Source organism: Microplitis mediator, chromosome 6, assembly GCF_029852145.1.
Source record: "Microplitis mediator isolate UGA2020A chromosome 6, iyMicMedi2.1, whole genome shotgun sequence".
Classification (NCBI taxonomy): domain Eukaryota; kingdom Metazoa; phylum Arthropoda; class Insecta; order Hymenoptera; family Braconidae; genus Microplitis; species Microplitis mediator.
Genome location: NC_079974.1, coordinates 17,630,150 through 17,657,330, shown reverse-complemented (window position 1 = coordinate 17,657,330; position 27,181 = coordinate 17,630,150). Strand labels below are relative to the sequence as shown.

General features: G+C 26.8%; 6 protein-coding genes across 8 annotated transcripts; 4 read left to right on the top strand and 2 right to left on the bottom strand.

The window, feature by feature from the left end:
• The first annotated feature begins 1,997 nt into the window (after positions 1-1,997).
• LOC130669829 (melanization protease 1-like) lies at positions 1,998-8,158 on the top strand. The gene is made up of 6 exons (XM_057472930.1): positions 1,998-2,428; positions 2,495-2,709; positions 4,176-4,284; positions 4,383-4,564; positions 4,657-4,922; positions 6,233-8,158. The coding sequence occupies exons 1-6, from the start codon at positions 2,241-2,243 to the stop codon at positions 6,335-6,337; spliced, it is 1,065 nt and encodes a 354-aa protein (XP_057328913.1). The 5' UTR covers positions 1,998-2,240; the 3' UTR covers positions 6,338-8,158.
• Positions 8,159-8,362: 204 nt separating this feature from the next.
• LOC130669830 (uncharacterized) lies at positions 8,363-11,580 on the bottom strand. Of its 3 annotated transcripts, none has more exons than XM_057472931.1 (5): positions 11,192-11,580; positions 10,610-10,762; positions 8,823-8,900; positions 8,643-8,756; positions 8,363-8,554 (listed from the first exon to the last, which is right to left on the bottom strand). In XM_057472931.1, exons 1-5 carry the CDS (start codon positions 11,457-11,459, stop codon positions 8,415-8,417), a joined length of 753 nt encoding a protein of 250 aa, XP_057328914.1. In that variant the 5' UTR covers positions 11,460-11,580; the 3' UTR covers positions 8,363-8,414. The 3 variants fall into 3 exon arrangements, with proteins under 3 accessions (XP_057328914.1, XP_057328916.1, XP_057328915.1); XM_057472933.1 differs by having other exon boundaries at positions 8,643-8,738; positions 11,192-11,578; XM_057472932.1 differs by having other exon boundaries at positions 8,643-8,744; positions 11,192-11,575.
• Positions 11,581-13,303: 1,723 nt separating this feature from the next.
• LOC130669707 (protein PET117 homolog, mitochondrial) lies at positions 13,304-13,876 on the bottom strand. The gene is made up of 2 exons (XM_057472735.1): positions 13,674-13,876; positions 13,304-13,591 (listed from the first exon to the last, which is right to left on the bottom strand). The coding sequence occupies exons 1-2, from the start codon at positions 13,763-13,765 to the stop codon at positions 13,447-13,449; spliced, it is 237 nt and encodes a 78-aa protein (XP_057328718.1). The 5' UTR covers positions 13,766-13,876; the 3' UTR covers positions 13,304-13,446.
• On the top strand, positions 13,617-15,902 carry LOC130669706 (tRNA 2'-phosphotransferase 1). The gene is made up of 2 exons (XM_057472734.1): positions 13,617-13,754; positions 15,321-15,902. Exons 1-2 carry the CDS (start codon positions 13,716-13,718, stop codon positions 15,900-15,902), a joined length of 621 nt encoding a protein of 206 aa, XP_057328717.1. The 5' UTR covers positions 13,617-13,715.
• A 30-nt stretch (positions 15,903-15,932) lies between these two features.
• On the top strand, positions 15,933-21,301 carry LOC130669704 (speckle targeted PIP5K1A-regulated poly(A) polymerase-like). The gene is made up of 4 exons (XM_057472733.1): positions 15,933-16,189; positions 17,398-17,483; positions 17,572-17,886; positions 19,709-21,301. The coding sequence occupies exons 1-4, from the start codon at positions 15,933-15,935 to the stop codon at positions 21,154-21,156; spliced, it is 2,106 nt and encodes a 701-aa protein (XP_057328716.1). The 3' UTR covers positions 21,157-21,301.
• A 1,275-nt stretch (positions 21,302-22,576) lies between these two features.
• LOC130669520 (uncharacterized protein PF3D7_1120600-like) lies at positions 22,577-26,571 on the top strand. Its single transcript, XM_057472473.1, has 3 exons — positions 22,577-23,236; positions 23,356-24,980; positions 25,777-26,571. Exons 1-3 carry the CDS (start codon positions 23,226-23,228, stop codon positions 26,385-26,387), a joined length of 2,247 nt encoding a protein of 748 aa, XP_057328456.1. The 5' UTR covers positions 22,577-23,225; the 3' UTR covers positions 26,388-26,571.
• Positions 26,572-27,181: the final 610 nt, after the last annotated feature.

The following is a 27,181-nucleotide window of genomic DNA, read 5'->3' as shown; positions in this document are numbered from 1 at the left end:
TTTACATCCATACACTCAGACATCCTCTTGAAAATGATCATGATAGCTTACTAGGACCTTAAAACGTCGAGATCTGTTTAAAACTCGATTTTCCAAAATCGAACTGAAACCAATGACTTCCCTTTTTTAACTTCCCGCTATGAAAATTGAAAATTTTTAAATTTGGAATGAATATGAAATTTTTTTCGATCCCAATCCACTCCACTCGGAGTTCCGGAGTTTTAGAAAAAATTATTCGCTCCGCATCCATTCCGGATTTAATCTGCGTTCAATCAGCTAATTTTGTGAGTGTCTGCAGCTTTCTAATAAAAAAAATAAGTAAATTAATAGACATGTCAAAACCCAAAGATTTTTCATGTAAAATTTAATCTTTAGATTTAGGGAAACTCGCGTTCACTGTTAGTAGACTGGGGTTGAAAATAACTTTAAGCAAATCAGAAAACAGGGAAAAGTATAAAATTATTCGTAACAGGAAAATAAAATATTATTGGTGGCTCATTCAATTTATTATTACCCCTAAATAAATAAATAAATTTTTTACTTAAAATGGAAGTAATAAATATTTAATTACTATTTTTTAGTATACTATATTTGTCGTAAATACAAAGGTTAAAGTTCGGAGATTATTAGACAATATAAACAAAGTCTCAAAGCGCACATGTTTTTATAATATATGTACATATGTTATTGAGAAGAAGCCAAATACAAGCTCCTAACACAAACACTCAGAAATAAGCCAGATGAAAAAATATGCTCATATCTGAAAACTTTTGAGAAGCAAGTTAACGGAGGAGATAACCACGTGGAGTAACCAAAGTTCTAGTGCAAGGAAAGCAGGAGGGATGTGTTCGTCATTATTAGAGGTGACAAAAGTGACATGTGATATTCGATAAATCAAAGTATAAAAGCAGAACAATTCAAAATAAGAGACGTTTAGATTAAAAAGTACAAAGAATTTATTTATTCTAGATCTTAAGCAAAGAAAAAAATGTGAAAAGTTACGAATGTAATCTATACATTGGAAATAAACAAATGATAAATATTATTTTTTGATCGAATCCGATTTAAAAATTTAAATCGGAGGATAATATTTTTAATTTCCTGATTTTCAATCAGAGTTTTTAATCAGGACGAGCTCTTGGGCTTATAAGTACATATTTAACTCTTGTTGGAAATGTTTTTTTTTTAACTTCCCGCTAAGAAAATCGATGATTTTCGAAAAATTCGGGAATTGATTGTTTTCGACCCGATTTTAGAAAATCGAGTTTTCATCAGATGTCGACGTTTTGAGGTCCTAGGAAGCTATTCTGTCTATTTTCAGATTGATGTCCGAGTGTGTGTGTATGTAAACTCTTTGTAACTTTTTAACTAATGAACCGATTTGGATGTTTAAGGTGGCAATCGAAAGAGCTTGTTGGCCATCAACTTTCTTGAAAATTTTATATCATTTGATCAAGTAGACACGAAAATATTGACGAATTACGAAAAAAAAATTTTTTTTTTTTTAGTTTTTTATTGATTTCTCAGAAACGACTAAAACGATCGACTCCAATATCTAATCAGCTGTAGAACAATAAAACGCGTCGATTGCTACCTTAGCCATCTCAATCGGTTAATTTGTTCGGGAGATATCGCGGGAGAAAGAAATGGTAAAAAACAGTGATTTGCGAATATCTTTGAAATAATTCAACCGAACAATTCCAAAATCTGATCAGCTCTAGAACTCAATAAAATACGTCGATTGCCGCCTCAACCATCAAAATCGGTCAGTTCGTTCGTGAAATATCGTGGGGAAAGAAATCCTCGAAGAGCTCGAAAACAGCGGGAAGTTTTGGGGCTGGCCCGCAGGGTCAACCTGTAGACCGATTTTTTTTTTCGAATTCTTGAAAGTAAAGAAAAAAGTATTAGGAATTAAATATAAAAATACTATTATCTAATACTTTATAAAAATCATTTTATTATTTTTATATTAATCTATCATCAGAGATGTATCGATTTTAAGTAGCATACTGATGATCGTGTTTTCCGCCGGATGCGGATATAATTCAATGTATCAAGGTAAAAAAACCATTTATGTATGAATACAGATTTATGTATCAGATTAAAAATCATGAAATACTTATACTTATACGGTAAAAATAAGTATTCAGTTATAAAATAGAATCGTATGTGGAAAACATTAAAAATAATTCTAAAGTAAAATATAAAGATTTAATACAAGTTTTTATTTTAATATAATAATGTATATCGAATACTTTTATTTTTTTATAATAATTAATTTAATATACTGTGATCGAGGTGATTTTTATTCACGTGATTATCGATATACTAATACATTGGCATGCCCAGATAATAAAATATGTATTCCATTGGATTATTGTTCTGATATAGTGACGTTATTAAATGAAGCTACTCTTCCTATCCATCGGTGCGTATGCCATAAAAAAATATCACAGCATATTCTTTCGTTCGATTAATTAATTAATTAAATTAGATTTCGACAAGCTGTTTGTGGCTACGTAGGAAAAACAGCTAAAGTTTGTTGTAATTCACCTCGTGACATTGGCAATTATAATCCTGATTATAGCAATAAAAATCCAGATCATTCATCAGATCCTAAACCTTCACGTGATTGTGGACAAAGTTTAATAAGAAGTTATACTCCAACTTTAGGAGCATATCCTTTTGTTGCTAGAATCGGATTTATTAGTGAGTTTTTATAAAATATTAATTATTCCCACTACCCAACAATCATTAGTTTATTTATTTGTTACCATTCCAAGCATATGTGTTGACCTATTTCCAAAATAATACCCAAGCAAAATCTGTGAAAAAAGGGCACAGTACGATTTCAAGCATATGTGTTGATTTATTTTTAATATCACACACTCAAATTTTATGTGCAAATATATTAAACATTTCTGATATAACCCGTATAAAAAAAATTGTTGAAAAAAAGTTAAAAAGGTGTTGACTATTCTAAACATCAAAACGTGACACAACGATGAACTTTTTTTGAACGTTTTTTAAACTTCTGAAAATACACGAAAAATAAAAATTGACTTAATTCCTCAAATTAACATTTTTCAGTGCAAAATATGTTCAGAAAAAACTAATTTTGAAGTGTTTATAAACGTTTTTCGTATTAGCATATTTTAATAATACAAGGATACTAATTGATTTTTCTTTACACGGGAAGGGTGCCGTGCTATTTATATTAAAAGTATTTATACCATAAGATATTTTGTCGGGGATATTTTATCTATCGAGTATTTAGTCCGGGGATATTTTGTCGCGGATATTTTGTCTTTGGATAATAAGTGACGGTACCAAAATTAATAAGCAAAATTTCAAAATTTTTCATGTAGATAAAATTTCACGCAAATAAAAAACTATACTTTAAGATTTTTTTTTTAAGAATATTGTTTGTTTTTCAATTATTTGCTGTTTATAATAAGTATCTATCCATATTTTTTAATTTATAAATTGTCAAGTTTTGTTTCAAACCCTGATTAAACAACTGAATTCGATACCGAATTAAAAATTTTAATTCTGTTATATTCTGTCGAATTCTGGAAAACAGAATTCAACTGAATTGAAAATATCAATTCTGTTATATTCTGTTAAATTCGGTAAGACTGAATTTAAAAAATTCAAGGATCATTTTTGAATTGAACAGAATAAAACCGATTTACAATTTTTGAATTGGTTTCAATTTGGTTTAATTCGGAGTCAGAACCAGAAATTCGATGATTATTTTCAAATTAAACCGATTTAAAAATTTCGAATTCGTTTCAATTCAGTTTAATTCGGAGTCAGATTTAGAAATTCGACGGCTATTTTCAAATTAAACAGAATAAAACCGATTTAAAAATTTTGAATTCGTTTTAATTCAGTTTAATTCGGAGTCAAAACCAGAATTTCGACGACTATTTTTGAATTAAACAGAATTAAACCGAATAGAATTATTTAAATTCGTTTTAATTTGGACAAATTCTGGTTTTTCTGCCGAATTAGACAGAATTCATTTAAAAATTTAATTCTGTTTAATTCAATCGAATTCAGTTGTTTAATTAGGGAAACTAGATTCCTAGTTAAGTAGCGAATAAACCATTTTATTCATTTATTTATTATAAATGATAATTTTTAAATATTTTTTAAATTTATTTTAAAAGATCTATGCGATGAAAGTATTACATATCCTTGTACTGGAACAATTTTAAATGAACGAACTGTATTAACTACTGCAACATGTGCTTTAGCTAATTCTGACGATTATAAACTGTAATTATTATAATTTTTTATATTTTTTATAAAAACATTATTAAAAAAGAATTTAATAATTTCAATCACTCATTTCTAATAATAAAATTTATGTATAGACATTCAGTATTAATTGGCGACTTTGATACATCAACAAATCCAGATTGTAATAAATTATTTTGTGCATATTGTTCACAATCATATGAAATATCTTACGTAGTAAAACATCCAAATTTTAAAGCTGAAACTTATGAACGCAATGTTGCTCTTATTCGTCTCAATAAATCTATTTCATTTACACGTAAGTTATCTTTGTAAATTTTCATTTTCTTTAAAAAAAACAAAATAACTTATATTTCGATTAAAATTATACTCTTTCATTTCATTTTGTAGTAACAGCACAACCTATTTGTTACTCTGATCAACAATATATTACAATCGGTAGTACTGCAATCCTTGTAGGCTGGGGAAAATTATCAGATGATATAAAATCAACTCAACAACAAATTTTACCAATTAAAATATTACCAACTCAAAATTGCGATGAATTTATGTCTCAAGGTTTTGATGTTGAGCTCTGTGCCGTTGGTTATCAAGATCCTTGTTCGGGATTCAGTGGTAGTCCTTTAATTACTCGTGATGGAAGTGGTTTTACAGTGGTAAGTTTTTTTTTCGTACTAATAAATAACAAGGCATGTAATTACAAAACGCAAGTGCCAAAGAATACATTTTTTGAAATACTGAAAAAAATTTTTTGGAAAAATAATTGACTATGATCAAAATTTATAGATAATTAAATTTGAATAAAAATTACCATTAAACGATTATCTAATCAGTGTTCGATTTTTCGAACACGAATTTCAGATATTTTTTAGTTATTATAAAATTATTAGGGCTGTACATTTAAACCGGCTTAACCAGACCCATATAACAATCTTTTTAAATTCTTGAGCAAGTCTGCTCTCAAGATCGATATGTGCAAGTGTCTTTTTCTACGTATGTGTCTTGCTGCAGATACTTGTGACCAGATTCAAATTGCAAGCATAGTGCAAGCCTTACACAAGAAATTTGTGCCAGATTATAACTCAATTCTGGAGGAAGACTATAGTTGAACATAGTTGCGCATGGATCGCTCAAGATCTGCTCAAGGCTCAAGGTCAATTTTGAGCCTTGAGCAAGTCATGCGCAATTATGTTCAACTATAGTCTTCCTCCAGAATTGAGTTATAATCTGGCACGAATTTCTTGTGTAAGGCTTGCACTATGCTTGCAATTTGAATCTGGTCACAAGTATCTGCAGCAAGACACATACGTAGAAAAAGACACTAGCACCTATCGATCTTGAGAGTAGACTTGCTCAAGAATTGAAAAAGATTGTTATATGGGTATAGCTCACCAGTTTAGCTGATTTAACTGCTTAACTTAAATTAGCTTAGCTAATTAGTTAAGAGTTAAAGAGATTAATTTAATTTTTTATTAATTTGCCATCCAATGTTAGGAGACAAGTAGGAATAATCAAATTAAATAAAATTTTAAGCTGAAGCAATTGTAATATAAATACATAAAACAATTCTAACTAAGTCCTTCAGTGATATTTATATTTTGATAGAAAAATATTAAAAGATTCGCATTTTCTGACAACAAACAAGATTTTTAGCAGAAGTATTTCCTGCCGTCGAAAAAACTCGCTCTGATGGCATATCCGATGCTGGAGTAACCGAATATTGTCTAACAAATCTAGTCAACGATGGAAATTGATGACGTCTTGAATTTCATCAGAGCAGAGGATTGTATTCGAGAAGAAAGAGTTGCTCATTTTGTTGTCAGAAAATACGTAGAGACTGAGCTCATGTCTACAATAAAATTAATTTTGGAAAACATATCACTTGCAACGTAACAAAATAACAGTCTCTAGGTACAATATTACTTATCAAATAATAATATGTTTATTTTCATTTTTTTTGTTTTAGATCGGAATGTTATCTTATGGTTCTAGTTGTGATTCAAATAAACGTTTACCATCAGTATTTGTAAATATTCAAAAATACGCTTTGTGGATAACAGAAAATTCTTGAATTTCGATTAATCAGATTGAAATAATTTGTTTTATTGTTTTTTCACAAAATATAGATTTTTAAGAACATATTGACCTATGAATTCTTGTTCAAGATTAAATTTCCTTGAACAATATGCAAAAAAAAAAAATTTATAGTTTTTCAAGTTATCGATCTCCTTAAATTTTAAGTTTTGGAAATAAATTTTTGTGCGACAATTTTTAAAATTAAAAAATTCAAAATAAATGTGTACTAAGTTCATACGAAATATGTACGGCAATTGCTAACAGAAATGGTAAAATGAAAGATTAATTTAAAAGTTTCCTACTGAGGATGTTGACATTCGAAACATCATCATTAGTTATAATAAAATTTTAACTTTTAATTACAAAAAACTACTAATTAATATGAATCTAACATAAATCTTTTAATATATTTAATTTTAATTTTATTTAAATTTAAATTGATACGAAAAGATAACACAAGACCACCCGTTTAAAAGCAGCAACTCCTGGATTTTCTAAATTTGTGTCGGGATGATTCACTACTTCTGTAATATTCAAATATAAGGTTCTTCGAACCTTAATTTCTTCAGTGAATCCCCATCATCGTTTTCAACGAATGCAAAAAAATGATTATGTTCTAATTAATTAGCATATAGTGCAATAATTTTGTATCTATTAAAGCAGTAGTCGTTTCTAGTTACTGTTTGTTATTCTTTAAATTAAATTTTAAAATATGTAAATAATGTTATGTATACTGCTGATTAGCGTAAATAAATAAATAATTTAATTTTACTTTCATTCATTCTTTCTTTAATATAAACCTACTTAATTAATAAAATGTCGAAACAAACATTCTTCTGTTTGAACTTAGCGTCATATAAAAATGATCGATGTAGAGATGGAAAAATGTGAAAATAATTTTCTGTACCCTGGTGAAAATTTTTTCGGAATTTTCTCTGGAAAACTCAGTTCTAAAGACTTTCAGAGTTTTTCAGAAAAAAGTCAGAAAAATTTCCACCAGGGTAGAGTTGTTGCGATGTAAAAATTTAGGGTAGAGGTACCATTTGTGGCCACTGCTCCATTTTTGGGCATTTAATCCTTTATTTTAATTCATGAAAAAGTGTAAAATAAAATTTTCATTTTAGTAGTGGGATAGAAGTATCCTTGAACACATTTCAAAAATTAATTTTGTCACTGCGTCTTTTACAAATTATTTTATTTAAGTTTATCAAGTGTCTAAAACTGGCCCTAAAGTGGCCAAAAACGGTACCTCTACCCTATCTGTAGAGTTGAGTCGAGGGAAAAACTTTGTGAGATTTTATAATGTAGAGAAATTCTATGTAGGTACCCAGATAGCAAAATCACGTCTTGATGAGTTCAGAATGAATTCCTATTTATGATTTGGACGTCTCATCAACATCTTAAAGAAGTCTTTAAGAAGTTCTCAAGATGTCGAATGAGCCACCCAGCGAACTCAGTAAGACGTTTTTAAAGAGTTCTCAAGGAGTTCTTTTTTCTGACTTTGCAAATAAAACTTCAGTATAAATTTACCATGACGTCTTTAAGGAGCTTTTAATTTTTACTTCATAAAGAAGTTTAAAAAAGAATACATTTAGTCGTCACAAAACTGACGTCTTATTTATGGAGTCTTCAAGAACTCTCAATTAAGAGTTCTTAAAAATTACACCTTTAAGAAGTTATTATAAGACTTCTTGAAGACGCCTTCAAAAAAACGTCGTAAAGCAGTCATTCCGACTTGAATGCTGTCTGGGTATACACCACACCCAAATTTAGTTACTATATTTTATAAAATCATGTAATTTATAATAAACAATTTTATAAATACTATTATATTTGTACAAATTATACTTTTTAATAAAGCACCTTTAATTAAAAATAAATAAATAAATTGATTATTTATTACAGATGACAAATCATTTGAAAATAATATAAATTTAACAATTATTCTTTAAATCAATAAAATTGGGTAGTCAACCAAAATAAACCCCCATAATGAAAGATTAATCATATAAGCTTATAATTTAGTTATAAAAATACATTATATTTTAGTTTTACTCTAATTAAATCTTAAGTTATTTTTCTTTATTTTTAAATATATTCAAATATTTTCCACGCGTCATTTCTTTGGCTTCTTCGAGGCCAAGTTGATAAGCTAAGTCATGGAGTTTTTTCACTTCTGCTATCAGACTAGTCATTGGTAAATTACCTAATTCTTTGACAAAAGAAAAAAAAATCCACAATTAGTATTATTATTGGAAATTTTAATAACAATTGTTATTATAAATAAGTAATATCCTTACGATGTAGTTGAGTCATATCTTCAGAACTAACTCCTGATGCAGACCACGACGATTGCTCACTTGTTGATAAATTTTGTGCAATAAATTCATTAACACCTGGAACTTGATCAATTGCTGGTAAGAAATATAATTAACAAATTCTTAATAACAATTTTGTTTATAACATAAAAAATAACTCACTTTGCTCGGGCCACAGCTCCGGTGATGCTCGGTCAAGTTTTTCTAAACTCATTAGACTATCGTCAAGACAAGTAACATCTAATTCATTCAAATTATGAAAATAAAACAGAAAAAAATGAGTATTAAATAAAAAAAATGTGGTAATGACAACTGTGAAATATAGTATAACCTTAAATATATATTTATCAAAAGATAGACATGTATATGTCTTAACTGTAATATATATACATATATGTGTATATATAACACACATATATATATGTATATACCCCATAAATAATTGTCAATATTTAGTACACGAAATTCAAGAAATAAAAAGGTTAAATTTCTTTTTAAGATTAAAATGAATCAAAAATAATTATTTTACCTGATTGATTTTTATTTTTTGATGACATATTTAACTATTTTTAATAGTTACTTATTAAATTATTAAATAATAAAACTAATAAAATAACTTTTGTAATTATTACATAAAAAAATTAAGGTTAAAATAGACGCGGATGTTTTCGCGGTTTTCAGACACTAGTTTCGAGATATCGATTACTAGCTCTCCCTTTTGGACGTAAATACAATTTAATTTACGAACCACAGAGAAATTAGCTAGTAGCGCTGCTTCACTGATGTTACAAAAAGTAACTAATGTAAGTTACCTTTTAAATTATGATCCTGAAGTTGGCAGACAATTGACACTTCGAATTTTTTTTTCTACTAACTAATTACAAAAAAAAAAAAATCTAAAAAAATTCACGTGTAGGAAATTAAAATTTCTACAAGTGCAATTATTTAAAATATTTTTTTTTTTATTATTTAGTTCCTAAAAAAATCCAAAGATTGTTAGACGTCGGCCAAATTCAGTATCATTTTAAATCAGGTACTGTCTAAAAGCCGGGGGCCAGATATTGACCAAAAGACATTCTCGTCAAAAAAAAATATCGATCAATAAACTAAAAGTATAGAATATAAAGTTTGTGATAGTACAAATTTACGAAACGAAATATTATCGAAAAAAAATTATAAAATGTAATAAAACACATCGAGATACCATTGATAGAAAATAATTAGTTACAGGATAGTAAAAACAATCATTATCATCGAAACATGAAGTAGTTTATATAGGTAATACATTAATAGAAGGATTTCTTAGCATTTAAAAAGATTAGTTCCAGAATTGAGTTATAATCTGGCACGAATTTCTTGTGTAAGACTTGCACTAGGTTTGCAATTTAAATCTGGTCACAAGTATCTGCATCAAGACACATACGTAGAAAAAGACACTAGCACCTATCGATCTTGAGAGCAGACTTGCTCAAGAATTTAAGAAGATTGTTATGGGCAATTCTTAACTCAAATTCAACAAAAAGTCAACAATTTTTTTTTGTGCCGCTTGGGAAGGTACAAAACCTAATACCCTACCAGGGATATGATACTCAAATTAGTAGACGTCTAATAAATTTTGAATTTTTTTTAGAAACGATAAATTATTAAAAAAAAAAAATATTTCAAAAAATTGCACCTATAGCTTTTTTAATTTTTTATATATGCGTATTTTTTTTTTTTATTTTTGCAATTGATTTGCTGAAAAAAAATCCGAAAATTGTTAATTGTCTTCTAACTTCAGGATCATATCAAAGACTAGTACCCGATTTCTGCATGGATTTATATATCTAAATTTATAAATATAGATATAAAAATACATGAAGTGATTGGGTACTAGGTCTTTTGGCTTATACAAAATTATTTTAATTATATAATCATATACGATAAAAATATCAATTAAAAAAATATACCGTTAGTTCGTGGTCTTTGTAAGCAGGAATCAGATTCTTTGGAGTTATTACCTGATGGCTTGGTATTTAATAATAATAATGATGATCTTTCAGGAAGATTGCATGAAGGAACACTAATTTTTTTTAAATGACAGCGTGATTTATTATTATTATCTGTAAAAACAAAAAAAAATCGTAATCTATAATGATTATCGTTGAATTATTTTATGAGTGTAAATGTAGCAGACGTCAGACAAATTTAAAATTATAAATAAAGAGAGTAAATAATTAATAAAATAAAATTTTCAAAAATGCGCGTTTAAAGAATTTTGAAATTAATAAGTGAATTTTTTATAAATATTATTTTTTTAATTGTTTCCTCTATTTATTTATAATTTAAAATTTGTCTGATGTCTGCTACACTCACCCTGGTAGAAATTTTTCGGACTTTTATCTGAAAAACTCTGAAAAAGTCTTTAGAACTTTAGAACTGAGTTTTCCAGAGAAAATTCAGAAAAATTTCCACCAGAGCACGCTCGTAATTATGTTCTATATATTTCAATAATATTTAAACATTAAATTTTTTTTAAATTATAAACTTACAATGTGGTATGTAATCACTTTTAGTGAAATGACGAGAACACACTCGCATAGAATTAGATATGTAGTTTCCCATTTTTAATACTTTTATCCATGCTTCTCTTCTGTCTATTAATTCTTCCTCCCCAAATTCATTCTTAACTTTAACAAAATCGGTATTTGCTGTAGGGAAGGTATAAAATCGAACTGTATCATCTCGACAAGCTTTACTTTTACACCCGTACACACAACAAACTGTTTTATTTTTAGTTTTTTTTGGAGGAAACTCCATTTTTTTAAAAATACTTTAAATGTGTTTCAAACCAATTATATTCTAGTCCTTTTTTTAAATGATAAACAAGTATTATAAATTATTTTTCAATATGAATGTTTACATCAACAATACATTGGATTGTCAGTTGTTCGTCTGCTTACATTGCTTAACATTTTACCCAACAGCTGGCGTATTTATACGAGCGGGAGAAATATCTTAATTTGAATTTTAATAAATAAGAACTAAATAAGTAGTACCCGAGTAGCACAGAGACAACTTTAAGATGTCTTTTAAAAGAACAAGACACATTTTTTTTGTCTCAAAGTCAAGTTTTTTTTTGTAAATGAGACATACGGATGATGGTCCAAGGAGTCATAGAAAATTTGTGTTGTTTTTCCTGTCGTAAAAAAGACTTTCCAATTAAAAAGTCGTTTAAATTACTTATTTGAATATTATTTATAATCTATCTACTTTTTATCGTCACTTGTGTCAGGTCTTTTAAGCAGATACTTTTTCGGTGATATAAATTTCTGATCGTTTTGTCACCATTTTGGTGCCTTATTGACATGTCAAAAAACAGCCTCAAAACTTTTATCTTATAGATGTCACAAAGGCAAGTATGCTACTTAGAATACAAAAACTTACTTAAAATTTTAAAATTATGAATTAATATTTAATAATTATTATTATCATCAATTGAATTTTGGTGGGTTTTTGTTTTTAATGTACAAACTACGCGTTATTAAAAGAAAAATTGTCAAGATTTGGAAAACTCTTTAGTATTTATTTTTCAAATTGCTTTTTAATTTATATTGGATTGTAATCCTGAATATAACAGATATTAAAAAATATTTTATTACAACCAGAATTGAAATACTCATTAAATATTTATATTTTATTATTTTAAAAATTTTTTGACAGGTGTTTTATAAAATCTAAATTTTCAAATAATACATTTAGATTTGTTACCTTTAAGAAATGTTATTTAATTGACAGTAAAGTCAGCAGAAAATTGATAATTTTTTTTCTATTTTAAATAAACAAATTCAATATGATAATTAAAGTAGATGAGTGTGAATGTAGCAGACATGGGACAATTTATAGATTTGAATTAAATAAATGAATGAATTAAAATACTCGAATTTAAAAAAAATGCGCATACAGATTTGGCTTTCATCTATACATGCATTTTTTTATTTTTACTCAACTAACATTTTATTTATTGATTCTAAAATTAAAAAAATGGACAATTGTCTGCTACATCCACACTCATTAAAGCAGCAGGCATTCGACTTCTTTAATGCTTTTTGTTTTTCTTATCCAATTGCTTATGATCAGAAAAAAATGTAAAATAAGCACTAAAAGACTTAAAAGTTTTTGACTCCTATTAAAATAAATTAAAAAATTTATTAACAAAAGCATTTGTAATTTATTAAGTTTAAATGCTCAGCAGTCGTAGGATTTCAACATGTGAAAGTTCAATATTTATAAAGAAAAAAAAAGTAGTAAATAATTTAAATTCCATGTGGCGTAAACAAAAATTAATCAGTATAAATGTAGCAGACATACGACAATATTTTAATTACATATGAAAAAATTAAATAATTAAAAAAATAAAATTAAAAAAAATGCATGTACTGAGTTTTGAATTGTCTACACATGTATTTTTTTATTTTTATTTTATAAACATTTTAATTTATTATTTCAAAGATTTAAAATTTGTCAGATGTCCAGTAACTTTACTATCATAAAAAATTAGTAAACTTAAGTCAATAAATAATTTACTATGTAATCAATTGTCAATTGTCAAGTTAAATTAAATAAGAAAAGGTCGATAATGTTTTTAAATAAAGAAAAAAATATTTGAATAAATAATTTTACTGAAATATTTAACAAGTTTGCTGTTGAATTTTCATCAAAAGATCATTTATATTACATACAGTTTTACAAAACAATAATTTGATAATGCAGTACAATTTAAAAATTATTTACATAAATAATAAAACTATCCAGCAGCAGATTGCTCTATAATTTCATCACGTTTCATTTTTTTAGTAAGTTCTTTTTGCTGTTCTAATAAATACAAATTTTCCGCCTTTCGACGTTCCTGTCTTTCGATATCTCGAACTACACCCAAGTGAAGTTGTTGCCTTAAAAAAATAACATATAATCAACATAACCTAAAACTTTAATACGAATGTTAAATGTATCAAGTAGAATAATTATAAATACCTATCATCGTGTTGTTTGTAATGAACGAATCCAACAATACCAATGGTCGTTAGACAGCTACCATATAAAACAACTCTTGAAGTAAATGACATTTTATTTTAATTAATTATTTTATTATTTTATAAATTTACATGTTATATTTTTCTCACTGCGTTTTAATGTTTTGAATTCTCAAAAGCACACGTTTTCAACTAACTTCACTTTGATCATACATAATAATAATATTAATATGAATGAGTATGAATGTAGCTGACAATTGGCAATCCCTGGAGGAAATTTTTCGGACTTTTCTCTGAAAAACTCTTAAAAAGTCTTTAGAACTGAGTTTTCCAGAGAAAATTCCGAAAAATTTCCTCCAGGGATTTTTAATGAGTGTGAATGTAGCAGACATCAGACAAATTTAAAATTATTAATAAATAGAGTAAATAATTAATAAAATGAAATTTTTGAAAAATGCGCATTTAAAAAATTTTAAAATTAATAAGTGCATTTTTAAAATTATTTTCTTTTTTTATTAATAATTTTGAATTTATCTGATGTCTGCTACATTCACACTCATAATTTTTGAATTTTCGAATAAATAAATAAAATATAAGGAAAATAAAAATTAAAAAATACATATTTAGATAATTGAAAAATAAGTACGCGCATTTTTTTAAATTTCATTATTTTAATTAATTAATTAATTTATTTATTTATTTACGCTTTCAGCAATTTACAAATTTTCATATTTCATTTGCATTATCCAGTGCGATAATCACAATAACTACAATACATAACAGATAAACTTTAGGAATAAGTTACTAAAGAAAAAATATAAAGTATTTGAAATTTCAAAATTATTCTTAATTTCTTAATTTTTGGCTTCAGCTTTCCCTCTGGTTTTTATTTCCACTTGGATTTATCTATTTTAAATTTATAAATTGCCGCATGTCTGGTCTGCTACATTCACACTCATTGACATGATACTGAAGTTAGCCGACGTTTAATAATTTTTAAATGTTTTTTAAAAACAACAAATTATAAAAAAAATATATTTACAAAAATTGCACTTATAGTATTTTAAATTTTCTACATGTGTATATTTTAAGTTTTTTTTTGTAATTCACTTGTTGAAAAAAAAAAAAATCCGGAAATTTCCACTTGTCTGTTAACTTCAGGATCATCATTAATAATAATAATAATAATAATAATCATAGGTCCACAATATCAAGTAAGTCTTGAACATCTTGAATAAAACAACGAGCTGTCGTAGGTGTTATTTGATACTTAATTGCGTGGTAAATGAAAAAAACGGTAGGGTTTTATCTAAAAGCTTAAAATAAATTTTTTTATTACATATTCAAAATTTTAAAACAATTGTTATTAACAGTTATTATTTTTTTTACAACTTAAAACTTATTACATAAATTTTACAATAAGATATTACAATTAATAAATAGGATTATGACGTAAACAAACATGTTCATTAAACGTTAATATTTTAAATTAATTTAAACAATTGTTTAAATTAATTTAAACAATTGTTTAAATTTTAATTTAGTTATTAATAACAGCTGTTAAAATTTTTTTTACCATATTTAATATCTATTGATGTTTTAATTTATTCAGTTGCTATGTACTAATATTTATATTTGATGATTGCAGGATGATGACAGAGATGTAAAAATAAGTAAAAAATTATCGTACTTATTGAGACATGGTGCAAAGAATGAAGGTCTGATTATAAGTCCGGATGGTTTTTGTTTACTGAGTGACGTTTTATCAAAGTTAAAAGGCGTTGAGATAAAAGATATTGAACGTATTGTTAAGAACGATCATAAACAAAGATATACATTGATAAAAGATGGATTTTTAAAAATAAAAGCAAATCAAGGACATTCTATAGCTGATGTTAATAATCTGAGTTTGAAAGCAATTACAATAAATCCTGAGTTTGATATAATTCATGGTACTTATTTTAAATATTGGAAAAAAATAAAAGAACAAGGACTATCGCGTGTTAATAGAAATCATATTCATTTTGCAAAAGGTCTTAATTTTTCTTGTGGATTGAGAAATAGTGCTGAAATATTTATTTTTATTGATTATAAAAAAGCTACTGACGATGGATTGAAATTTTTCGAGTCTGAGAATGGTGTTATTCTCAGTTGTGGCAATGACATGGGTATTATTGAACCAAAATACTTTTTAAAAGTGATTGATAAAAATCTAAAAGTTATTTATTAATTTAATAAACTAAATTATAAATAATTGACAATGGCTCGACGTTGTGATATATGTTCACTGGATTTAATTGATGAATACTCATTACATGGTCATCTATTGGGTAAAAAACATATGAGAAATGTTGAATTAAATAAATTGAAAACTAAAAAAGAACAAAATTCAATATTTGTATCACGGTTACCACACTGGGCACAACCTGATGACATTATTAAATTTTTTACACAGTATGGCCCGATACATTATTATAAATTTGGACCTAGATACGTGATAATAGAGTTTAAAAATAAGTAAGTTCATTTTGTTTTTTATTTATTTATATAAAGTATGAAGCTCAGATTTAGAAATTTTTAAAATCTAAACAATTTAGATTAGATTTAAATTTATTTATTGCTTTAAAGAGGTATAAATTTCCACAGCAAAGAGGGGTCACATTTACAAATGAATCGTTTGTTTGAGAAACCCCATAAGTCATGTTTTTTACGAAACTGGGTTTTTTGCATTTTTGGGTTCTTTGGATGTCCCTCCATAGAAATCAATCAAAATATGCATCAAATCAGCGTTTAAAAAAAAATTAACGGGGTGACAGCAATTTCATTTAATTGAGAAACCCTATAAGTCAATGACTCAAATAAACATATGCAGTTTTAGTTTTACAGAAATAATTTTTTTTTTTTTATTTAAAATTCGCGCTTTTTTGGGAAATTAATTTCAAACGTTGTTTTATTGTTGACTGTTATATGACTAATTAAAATGTTTTCTCCTCGACGGGCGGAAAGCGTCAACTTTTGTCCCGCTGTGCAAAACGAAGTTGCCGCTTCCCGCCTCCGTCGAGGAGAAAAATAGCATACACTCCTCGGGGAGTAAATAAGAAAGCCTCAGATCACATGTTTGTTGACCTCGGCTTCGCCTCGGCCAACAATTACATGTGATCTGAGACATTTCTTACTTTACTTCCCTCGGTGTGTAATATACTATTAAATTAATTATAATTTTTTGTAATTTCTGAGTTTCAGAGTTCAAATACATATTTAATACTTCATTCTATCAGTGTAATAAATGATTTGAGTGAAAATATTTAAAAAAACAATGATTTTATAACTTTTTTTTCCGTTTGGTTGAGAAACCCCATAAGTCAATTAACTTTAAATAATTTTTTTAAGTAGTTTCAATTAAAAAATTAAATTTTTCTTGTTGGAATCTTTTTCAGAGACGCTAACGTTATTGTATTCAATTATTTATTTATTATTTTAATGTCAAGTTTTTCCAAAAAAATGTTTTTTGTGTTCCCTGAAAAAACTTTTTTTCTTGACTTATGGGTTTTCTCAAATAAACGATTCAAATAATGAAATAAGATATAAAAAAAGAATAAAAAGAAAAAATATAAAGTAAAGTAAAAACATATCATGGGATGGCTTATATAGATTTTACTGCTAAATCGGCCAGAAGTAATTATTCGTTAATTTTTAGAATAATATAAATTATTGTTCGATTTCAGGGAAACAGCAGATGAGTTATTGAGTAAGCCCGTATATTTTAATAAATGGAAATTCACAATTACACGACGGATTATTGATACATCTTGTACGTATTGAAACTTTGTATTTATATTTTTTTAAATTCAAACAATACGTTTTTATTTATAAAAAAATTATTAACTTTTTTTTTAAAGATCAACAACAAAATAAAGCTGAAAAATCTAGAAAACAAAGTACAAGTGATGAAAGTAAAGAAGATGAAGAAAATTATCAAGACAAATTACGATTTGAGTTAGAAGCAGAACCGACATTTGAATCTCAATTGAATAAATTTATATCTTTAGTACAAAAGGAGGATAATGAAGTAGAAGAATGTTGTGATAAAGTTTGTATCAGTCTTAATCGAGTTTTCCGGAGTTCATTTCCATATGGCAAAGCCGTGCGATTTGGTTCGACGGTCACAGGACTTCATTTAAAAGGCAGTGATATGGATGTATTTTTCGACATAGGTAACATATTTTATTATCTATATTATTAAGAGAATAAGAAAAATTTTTTTCCCGCCATATCTATATGATAGAATTAGTTAATGTTATTGAAATTGGTATCATTAGATAGGTCTTGACTTGAATTTGTGCCTTTTCATAGTTTAAACTCTTTTTAATTGCCAAGTATTGAGATAAATAGATTTATCTATATCATTCGAATTACATTTAAATTACGCGAGAAAAAAGACGATCGTATTTATTTTCTTTAAATAAATTAATACTTTAATTATTCTGTCACTAAATATGACTAAATGTCACTGAATATATAACTATATTATTTATATCGCGTTACTTATTCCAAAATGACAGATTTTTATACTCCCTTTTGGTTTTAGGAAGCTTCTCAAAGCCAAAAAAGTGTACATAGAAAAAAAAGGATTCATTGACACAAAAAATCTTTACTCGCCTAAAGAAAATTTTTACTTACCCCAATAAATTTTCTGCATTGTGAATTGAAAACGAAAATTTATTTAGAACTAGAAAAAATTACTTGGTGCAAGGAATTATTTCTTGACCAATAAAATATTTTCTCGCCCCAAGACAACTTTTGTATTTAATTGATAATGCATCAAATTTCTTGGTGCAAATTAAAATTTTTTGCGGCAAGAAATCCTTTTTTTCTGCGTATTCTATAAATTTAGTAGTGATATTTGGGCAGTCATGTAGTGACTGCAGGTCACTCGTTCTAATTAATTTAAAAACTTTTCAGTTAAAATACTTGAGATAATAATTATTTTATGAATAACCCACCAAACAAGTTTAAACTAATTTGATTCTTTGTTTATATTCATTGAAGTAAGAAAAAAAAAAAACAAAAATTTAGGTACGCGGAAAAAAATGAACTATAGAAATTAAGAAATGACAAGTAATATAATGATAAAGTGATCCGTAAATAACATCATTCTAAATAGTAATTCTTTCGTTTATAATTGAAACGTGAATAACTATATGACAAGCGACAGTGCTACATGTCTACTCACAACATTTCTACTCAAGGGAAATGGTTATAACTAGGGCCAGGATTTTTGTGTTAATTTAAAAATAATTAATAATTAGTGGTGTGAAATTTTTTTTATTACGGGAAAAATATTGGTCTTATGAAAAAAGTTTTCAAACAAAAGTTGTAGGGAATTTAATTTTTAAAAAAAAATGTCTCTTATAATTTTTTTTTAGGACTAATAAGAAAGCCGTAATTTCAAAATTAAAATTTTCATAATTAACAAAATTTTGAATCATTCATTATGAATCTTAATTTTTGAATTACGGTGAAAATATTGATCGTATAAGAAAATCATAAGAGACATTTTTTTAATAAAATTAAATTTCCTACAACTTTTGTTCGAAAAAATTTTTTACTAAGACCGATATTTTCCCCGTGATATCAAACATTTGAACTATTCATTTTAAAAATAAGGCAAAAATCTTGTCCCTAATTATAACTCTACTCACTTACTTTTTTACTCAGTCTCAACTCTACTCAAATATATTTTAACTCAGCTTCAACTCGACTCAGCCACAACTCTACTCACGTATTTTAGCCTATCGATATAATAGCAATTCGTTGTGAGTAGAGTTGTAACTGAGTAAAGTTAAAGCTGAATAAAGATATAAATGAGTAGAGTTGAAGCTGAGTTAAAATATATTTGAGTAGAGTTGAGGCTGAGTAAAGAAGTAAATGAGTAGAGTTATAATCTTTTTTTTTTTTTTTAAATCATACGATAAAGATTTTTTACTGCAAATATTTAACTTCTAATAAAAAAAGTAAAAAACATTTTTATTGCAGGAGAAACACTTCACGATGACGATGATACAAAAGAATCTGGTGATTATAAATTACAATGGACACCGAAGTCAGTATTTAAAGAAGCTAAATCAATATTATTTCGACAAAAAACGACATTTACTCACATAATACCAATTCCATTGGCTAAAATACCCGTTATTAAATTTAATCATATACCAACAAATACTGACTGCGATATTTCATTCAAACATGGACTTGGAGTACACAATAGTCAACTTATTAAATTTTTACTCAGTCTAGATAAAAAATTGCGGCCACTCATGATAATTATTAAATATTGGGCTAAAAATTTAGATATTTCCGGAACTGGTAAAATAACAAATTACTCATTGATAATTGCAATAATCTTTTACTTACAACAACCTGATGTTAATTTATTGCCAACAATAAAAGAACTACAGTCATCATGTGTGCCAGCGTTCAGTAACGGATGGCAAATAAATTTTAATAAAAATTACAAATTGAGTAGTGACACAAACAATATCAGTATACCTCAATTATTGTACGGATTTTTTAAATTTTATTCAGAATTTAATTTCTTAGTTAATTTAATAAGTCCACTTGATGGTATTATTCATCCAAAAATAGATTACAATAAAATAGCCAATGATTTGGGAATCGATATAGAATTATTGAATTTAAGTAGACCAGTTTGTATACAAGATCCAATACAATTAAATCATAACATTGCAAGTGGTTGGTCTGAACGTTTATTACAAGATTTTCAAAAATACTGCTCTGACGCGGCATTATTATGCGAAGAGTCAGTACACGATGATTACAAATTATTTTTACCATCGTTATTTGATACGGGAATAAAACACAAATCAAAGAAACCTAGATCAATTCAAATAGTAATTCCCGCGGGTAAGTTCGAAGATTTTGGATTGCCAGATGACTTTGAAGAACGTGATGATATTGATAACAAACAAAAGTATAAAGAGAATAATTGGTTCTCGATTGTATATAAATTAATCCAAAGAATATTTGAAGATATATTCAAATTTAATGTGCAAGTTACTTATGATACGACAAATATTAAACAGATTAAGCTTGAACAAGAGTCAGATGTTCATTCAAAACGACACGATAAAATAAAATTATTCTGTAGCGGTAAGTATTGTGTGAGCCGCAATAGAAAAGGTAAACTTTCAATAATTGATCCTACTTTAAGTTGCATTGATAAAGAATCTCTTATTTCGGATAAAATTTTACAAGATTTAAAAGATAAAAAAGAAGAAACTTTAATTAAATTTACGTGTGAAATGGAAAAGAAAATTAATCCACTACATGTTTTTATGACACTTACTGATGCTCAGTATACTAATAAAGCGTTTCTTGAAATAAGTAATTATATGAGGAGTAAAATTCCATCTATTATTGATAAAGAGTTTTTACATATGATTCAGTATAATAAAACTGTATAATATTTTATACCGAATATTATTTTTTTTTTTTGTTTAAACATGATAATAATAATAGTGTATTATTATGGAAATTTATGAAAACAAGACTATGATGATAGCAATAATAGAAAAATATTTTATTTTTTAATAATACTGCGTTATTTTAATACTATAAATCATTAAAACTAGTAATATTATTTAATTTTTCTTTGTTATTTAATAGTATGAAACTAGCGTTTATAATAAGATTGAAACATAATAGTATATTTTAAAATATAAATTATGTGTAATGTTACACTAATGAAAAATAAAATTCATTTTTCATATCAATTGTCTAGTTTATTATCTCTATACTTATATTTTTATTTTTTTATTATTAAAAACAGTAATTATTGGCATTGAAGAAATTTCATTAATCTGAAGCTGATCTACAAAAAAAAAAAAGGTTTCCGAAATTCACAACTGCTTTGAAAAAATGTTCAAATATTAGATTTATTAAGAATATTTAAATGTAGTATCCAATTTATTTATCAACGTTTTAAAGTCAAGATTATTGATAAATATTTTATAGGACTATTTTGAGTTATTTGCTACGATTAGATTTGAAGTGCAATATTTACAATAACCATCAAAAGTCGTAACTCGTGCTATAGTAAACGGAGAAAACGAGTCTCGAAAAGAATTTAATATTCAATATATTTTCTCACCTCAGGGTGGAAAGCGTCAACTTTCGTCTCGCTGTACAAAACGAAGTTGCCGCTTTCCGCCTCCGTCGAGGAGAAAAATAGTATACACACCTTGGGAAGTAAATAAGAAAGCCTCAGATCACATGTTTGTTGATCTACATGTAATCTGAGACATTTTTTACTTTACTTCCCTAGGTGTGTAATATATTATTAGTACTCTCTAAAAACGAATTAGTGAAAATCACTATTTGGCAGTGAATATTCACTTATTGTCAGTGAAAAGTATACCACTATATATTGTTTATCACCAACACGATCCCTGGTTGAGAAATCCGATTCACTTCAATAGGATTTGATTGGAAATTTACAATTGAATCCTATTGGAGTGAATCGGAAATTTCAAAAAATATATTATTTTCCGATTGAAACCTATTGAATCCAATTCAAAATTTTTAATTGGAATGATTCGGTTCCAATCGGAAAATAATATTTTTATTTTGTTATTATTTTCCGATTGGAATCGATTCATTCCGATTAAAAATTTTTAACCAGTTTCAATCGGAAAATAATATTTTTATTTTTATACACTTTTTCCGATTAAAACCGATTCATTCCGATTATACTCAATTGGACTCAATCGTAATTCTTAACCAGGGATGGGACTTAATAACTCTGATTAAAAACTCCGATTGAAACCAATGAATTCCGATTGAAAGTCTATCGGATTTCGGATTTGAGCGGTTTCAATCGGAGTTTTTAATCAGGGAACGTTCAACGTTTACTTATAATTAGTATCATACCTTTCTTGAGATTGAAGGGGTCACCAAATTTAGGTATTATCCAAACATTCGACTAATGAAATGCCGGATCGGGTGCCCGACTATTTACCCGAACGGATTCACAAGGCAGTGGTCTTTTTTACATCACACTCTAGTCGAACACCCAACAGGAGCTTTTCGAAGGAACCCGGTGTTAATGCAAAATCACCACGTCCGATTTTGTTCTAAGTTTCATTTCTATCAGGGGAAAAAAGGGATATAAAAAAGTCAATCTAGTTTTTTTTATCTTTATTGAAATTAATAATTAAAAATTATTATTCATATAAAAGTAAAATAGTTTATTGCAAATTAATAATAATAACAATAATAATTAAATTTTTTTTAGTAGAATCGCAAAATGAATTAGTAATAAAACTCGTAATCAAATAAATTGTCATGACAACATTGCTGTCATTAATTATGACACTTACTTCAACTTATTAATGACTACTGTCATTAATTATTTTTAAATCTTACAATTATTTATCCAAAATCCGTGTAAAATTAATTTCTCATAATAAAAATGATAATTACATAAATTTTATTTAATATATTAAATTATTATATAATTTTTTATTCTTCAAACATGAACAAAAAGTAAGTTATTATCATTTAAAATAATTGGTGATCCATTATTTTGATTATTAAATTAATGAATTATAGGTTAATTTCGCAAAATTTTTAGCAATAGTAGTAATAATTTTATTTTTTTATAGAAAACTATTTAGCGAAACTAATCATAAACAAAAAATTGTTGATAATCATTCCAGTGAGATTAATTTAAAATCAAAATCAATGCATGCTGTTGAATATGCAGAAAAAGCGATTCAACATGATAATATTTCAAATAAAACTGAAGACAAAGATTGCAAACCCTTATTAACAATTCCAAAAACAAAATTTACAACTAAAAATAAATCACGTGAATCTTGTTCCACCTCATCGTCAAGATTAAAAAGTTTTCCGGCAGAAGAAATCAGACGAATACAACATTCTCCTAATCAAAAAATTATTGATTTTTCTAATAATCAACAGATCGCTGGTCAAGGTGATGGTTTTCTTCAATCTCTGTATTCTAAATCATCAAAAATATCTGATAATAATTTAGAATTAAATCCGCAATATTTGCCGCGTTCTGAAACTTCAGCTCTAGGTTATTTTCAAAAATCTAATGGGCAAACTCATAGACCTTTTGTACCGATTTCCCGGGTTATAAACAGTCAAGAACCTCATTTTATTGTTACTGATCATAAAGATAATTTTCCAGATTCTAATCACAGCATTCAAAAGCAAGAAATTATTTTAAATAATGATAAACATAATCCTCAAATTTTGAAAAATTCTATTAACGATTTTAATAAAGTTAAGTATGAACACCAACTGGTTGGAGATCAAAATGTTGTACTTCATCAGCAGACGAATGCACAAAATCATTTTGAATCTTTACCGCAAAATAAGACGTCAGTAATTTATGAACAGAATTTAATTAATGAAAATCCAGGTCAAATTACTGTACACAAAAATTTTGAACCTGAACATTTTCAAACAATTAATTACGACCCTTATAATCAACAACAAACTTCTAATTATGGAATGACTTCACCTCAGGACTTGATGATCAGTAGATTAAAAATAAATCAAAATTTTGCTGAAAAATCTCAACAATTTTCAGGGCATAATTATTCTAATATAAATTGTTCTACTGGCTTAGAAATTAATCCAGATGAAAAAAATGTTAAAAAAAGTTTAGTTACTCAACGTCAACTCGAATCTCAATATCATGAATATCCTCCACGGCGTTTATTTAAATCTCAAGAAAAAGAAATTAAAAAAAAACCAATTCAATTTACCCCTGCAATGAAACATGACCAAGAATTATTAATATCAAAATTAAGGCAACAGGGAATAAATGAAGAAATAATAAAACGTCAGTTTGATGCTTTATTAATTGAACAAAAAAGACAATTAGATTATCTCGAAAAATTAGAACAGTCTGAAGAAATTATTGATAAAAATAATAAAATTCCTACGCGAAGAAAAATATCAAGAAATAATGAAGATGGGAAACCAGAATGGATGGCACATATTACCCCACCTAGAATGACTTACGCGACTGTTGAGAAATTAAATCACAGTAATAAAAATAATAAAAAACAACAACAGAAAAAAATAGTCGGATTTAGTGATAATTTAAATAAAAATCAAAACGCAGAACAAATGATACAATATTGGCAAGCAAATGATAGGCAAAATGGAATGTATGTAAATTATCGTAATGGTTACCAACCTTGGCAAAAGAAGATTATTGATGCTGGAGGACAACAATGTAATTGTTGTCATGGTAAAACATTTAAATGTCAGCAGTATGTCATCCCTGTTTAGAAAATATCATAGAATCCAATAGATTCTCATAAATTCCCATAGAGGTTTTATAAGAATGAATGAGTTTTATGAGAAGTGCTGTAGTTAAGTATAGGGCCTCCTTGATTAAACAAAACGATTTGTGACGATTAAAACTGTTTTAATCGTTTTAAATAATCACGAATCGTCAATTGATGATTAAAGAGGATGAAAAACGATTAAATTTTTAATTCTTTTTTAATCGTTTTTAATCTTCAAGCAGAACCAGAAATTGCTATATATTATTTTACGATCAAAGACGATTCATGAAGATTAAAAATTTCAAATTCTCATGAATCGTCTTTAATCGTAAAATAATATTGCAATTTCTGGTTCCGAATGAAGATTAAAGACGATTCATGACGATTCGAAATTTTAATCGTCATTAATCGTTTTTAATCGTAGAATAATAAATCATCTTTTGACGATTTGAGAAATTAAATGTGAAAAACCATGAGGATTATAAATTAAAGACAATTAATGATGTTTAAAATTTTAATCGTTTTTAATCATCACAAATCGTTTTTTTTAATCAGCCCTGCTTAGAAAATCTCATAGAATCCAATAGATTCTCATGAATTCTTATAGAGATTTCATAAGAATGAATGAGTTCTATGAGAAGTGCTATAGTTAAGTATAGGGCCTTATGCATACAGCTATGAGAATTTATCTGATTTTTTAAGCAGGGATACAACAGCAATAAAATAATAATGCTATTAATCCTGGAAATTTTTCAGTTCAACATCAAAAACAAAATCAAGAAATCAGTCCACTAGGTAATGGTTACTTTATGTTATACGATCCTAGTTATCAGTATCAAAATAATCAGGAATCACCTATTTCTTGTAAAACTACTCATCATTCTTATCCACATGATTACTATAAACAGAATAATATGAAAAATCAAGAAAACTCAATAAACAATCAAACTATGATACCAAATAATAAATCAGTTATAGAGCAATCTAATTCAGAAAAATTTGGTCATTGTGGAACTGTGAATGGGAAGCCTAAAAGAAACAATGGTCTTCAGGATTTGGAAGCTATTAAAGAAGCGATGGAACAATTGAATAATTGGGAAAACCGTAAAGGATTAGAGTATCTTGAAAATTTAAATAAAAAGGAGAGAAAATTGAAATTAAACGGTGTACAAGATCCTGATGATGATCTTATGATAAATTATCCTTTTCGTAAACCGCCTGAGCAACTAGAAAACATTAACAATAACGTATCAGCGAATGGATTAGAAAACCAGAGAAACTCAAATAATCCACTACCACCTCCTATTTTTCGTACGAAAAATTTTGATGGATTTTATACAGAGTATCCGCAAAGAAAATTAAATTAATAAAATTAGTATCAGTGTAAAAAAATTTTTATTAAAAGTATTTTTAAATCTGAAATAAATTTTTTTTTTGTGATATTCCAAAATAATGACATAAATATAAAAAATAAATTTATTGAGTAAAATAATTACGTGAATTTATAATAGAAACGATTACTTAGACAAAATAATATTATAAATATTTGAAGGTAGTAAATAAACTATGAATAATAATATGAAATATATTAAGAATATATTAACTTATTTTTATTACTAGATTTTTAGATGTACTAATTTGAAAACGTAACCAAAATGTATAGATAATAATTTAAAATTGAAGATTGTTTAGTAATTGTAAATTTTTTCTTAAATCCATAAAAATTCATATAAATACTATATTTTTTTGAACACGGGAAAAAATCATTTCTTGACGTTAGAAATATTTATTTGCCCCAATAAATTTTTTTCATTATAAATTGAAAAGAAAAATTTTCTTAGGATGAGTAAAAATTTCTTGTTTCAAGAAAGCCTTTTTTTCTGTATGTTCTTTTATTGTTTTTAATATTTTTATCTAATAAATATATTATAAAGTTAAGATAAAATGAAATCGAATATTTTTTTAAAATTATTATACTTTTACGTCATATATTCTATCAACAGAATATCTAATTCGGCCAATGCTATCTGCTCGGATGTGAACTTCTTTGGTCGTCCCTACCCATCCTTTCGAACGTCTATCAAAAAGCTGGTACTAGAATACAAAAACCAACCACGAACCCCTCCACGTGCAATCTTTTTGTCTTCATTATCTTTGTATA

Coding starts and splice junctions, on each gene's coding strand:
- LOC130669704 (XM_057472733.1), top strand. CDS start 15,933: ATGGCTCGACGTTGTGATATATGTTCACTGGATTTAATTGATGAATAC. Junction 17,484..17,571: donor ACGGATTATTGATACATCTT/GTACGTATTGAA, acceptor TTTTTTTTAAAG/ATCAACAACAAAATAAAGCT. Junction 17,887..19,708: donor GGATGTATTTTTCGACATAG/GTAACATATTTT, acceptor TTTTTATTGCAG/GAGAAACACTTCACGATGAC.
- LOC130669829 (XM_057472930.1), top strand. CDS start 2,241: ATGTATATCGAATACTTTTATTTTTTTATAATAATTAATTTAATATAC. Junction 2,429..2,494: donor GCTACTCTTCCTATCCATCG/GTGCGTATGCCA, acceptor TAATTAAATTAG/ATTTCGACAAGCTGTTTGTG. Junction 4,923..6,232: donor ATGGAAGTGGTTTTACAGTG/GTAAGTTTTTTT, acceptor TTTTTGTTTTAG/ATCGGAATGTTATCTTATGG.
- LOC130669707 (XM_057472735.1), bottom strand. CDS start 13,765: ATGTCATTTACTTCAAGAGTTGTTTTATATGGTAGCTGTCTAACGACC. Junction 13,592..13,673: donor TACAAACAACACGATGATAG/GTATTTATAATT, acceptor TATTTTTTTAAG/GCAACAACTTCACTTGGGTG.
- LOC130669830 (XM_057472931.1), bottom strand. CDS start 11,459: ATGGAGTTTCCTCCAAAAAAAACTAAAAATAAAACAGTTTGTTGTGTG. Junction 8,901..10,609: donor ACAAAGACCACGAACTAACG/GTATATTTTTTT, acceptor TGAATGAATTAG/ATGTTACTTGTCTTGACGAT. Junction 8,555..8,642: donor AGATATGACTCAACTACATC/GTAAGGATATTA, acceptor CTTTTGTCAAAG/AATTAGGTAATTTACCAATG.
- LOC130669706 (XM_057472734.1), top strand. CDS start 13,716: ATGGTCGTTAGACAGCTACCATATAAAACAACTCTTGAA. Junction 13,755..15,320: donor CATATAAAACAACTCTTGAA/GTAAATGACATT, acceptor TGATGATTGCAG/GATGATGACAGAGATGTAAA.
- LOC130669520 (XM_057472473.1), top strand. Junction 24,981..25,776: donor ACAATGTAATTGTTGTCATG/GTAAAACATTTA, acceptor GAAATTTTTCAG/TTCAACATCAAAAACAAAAT.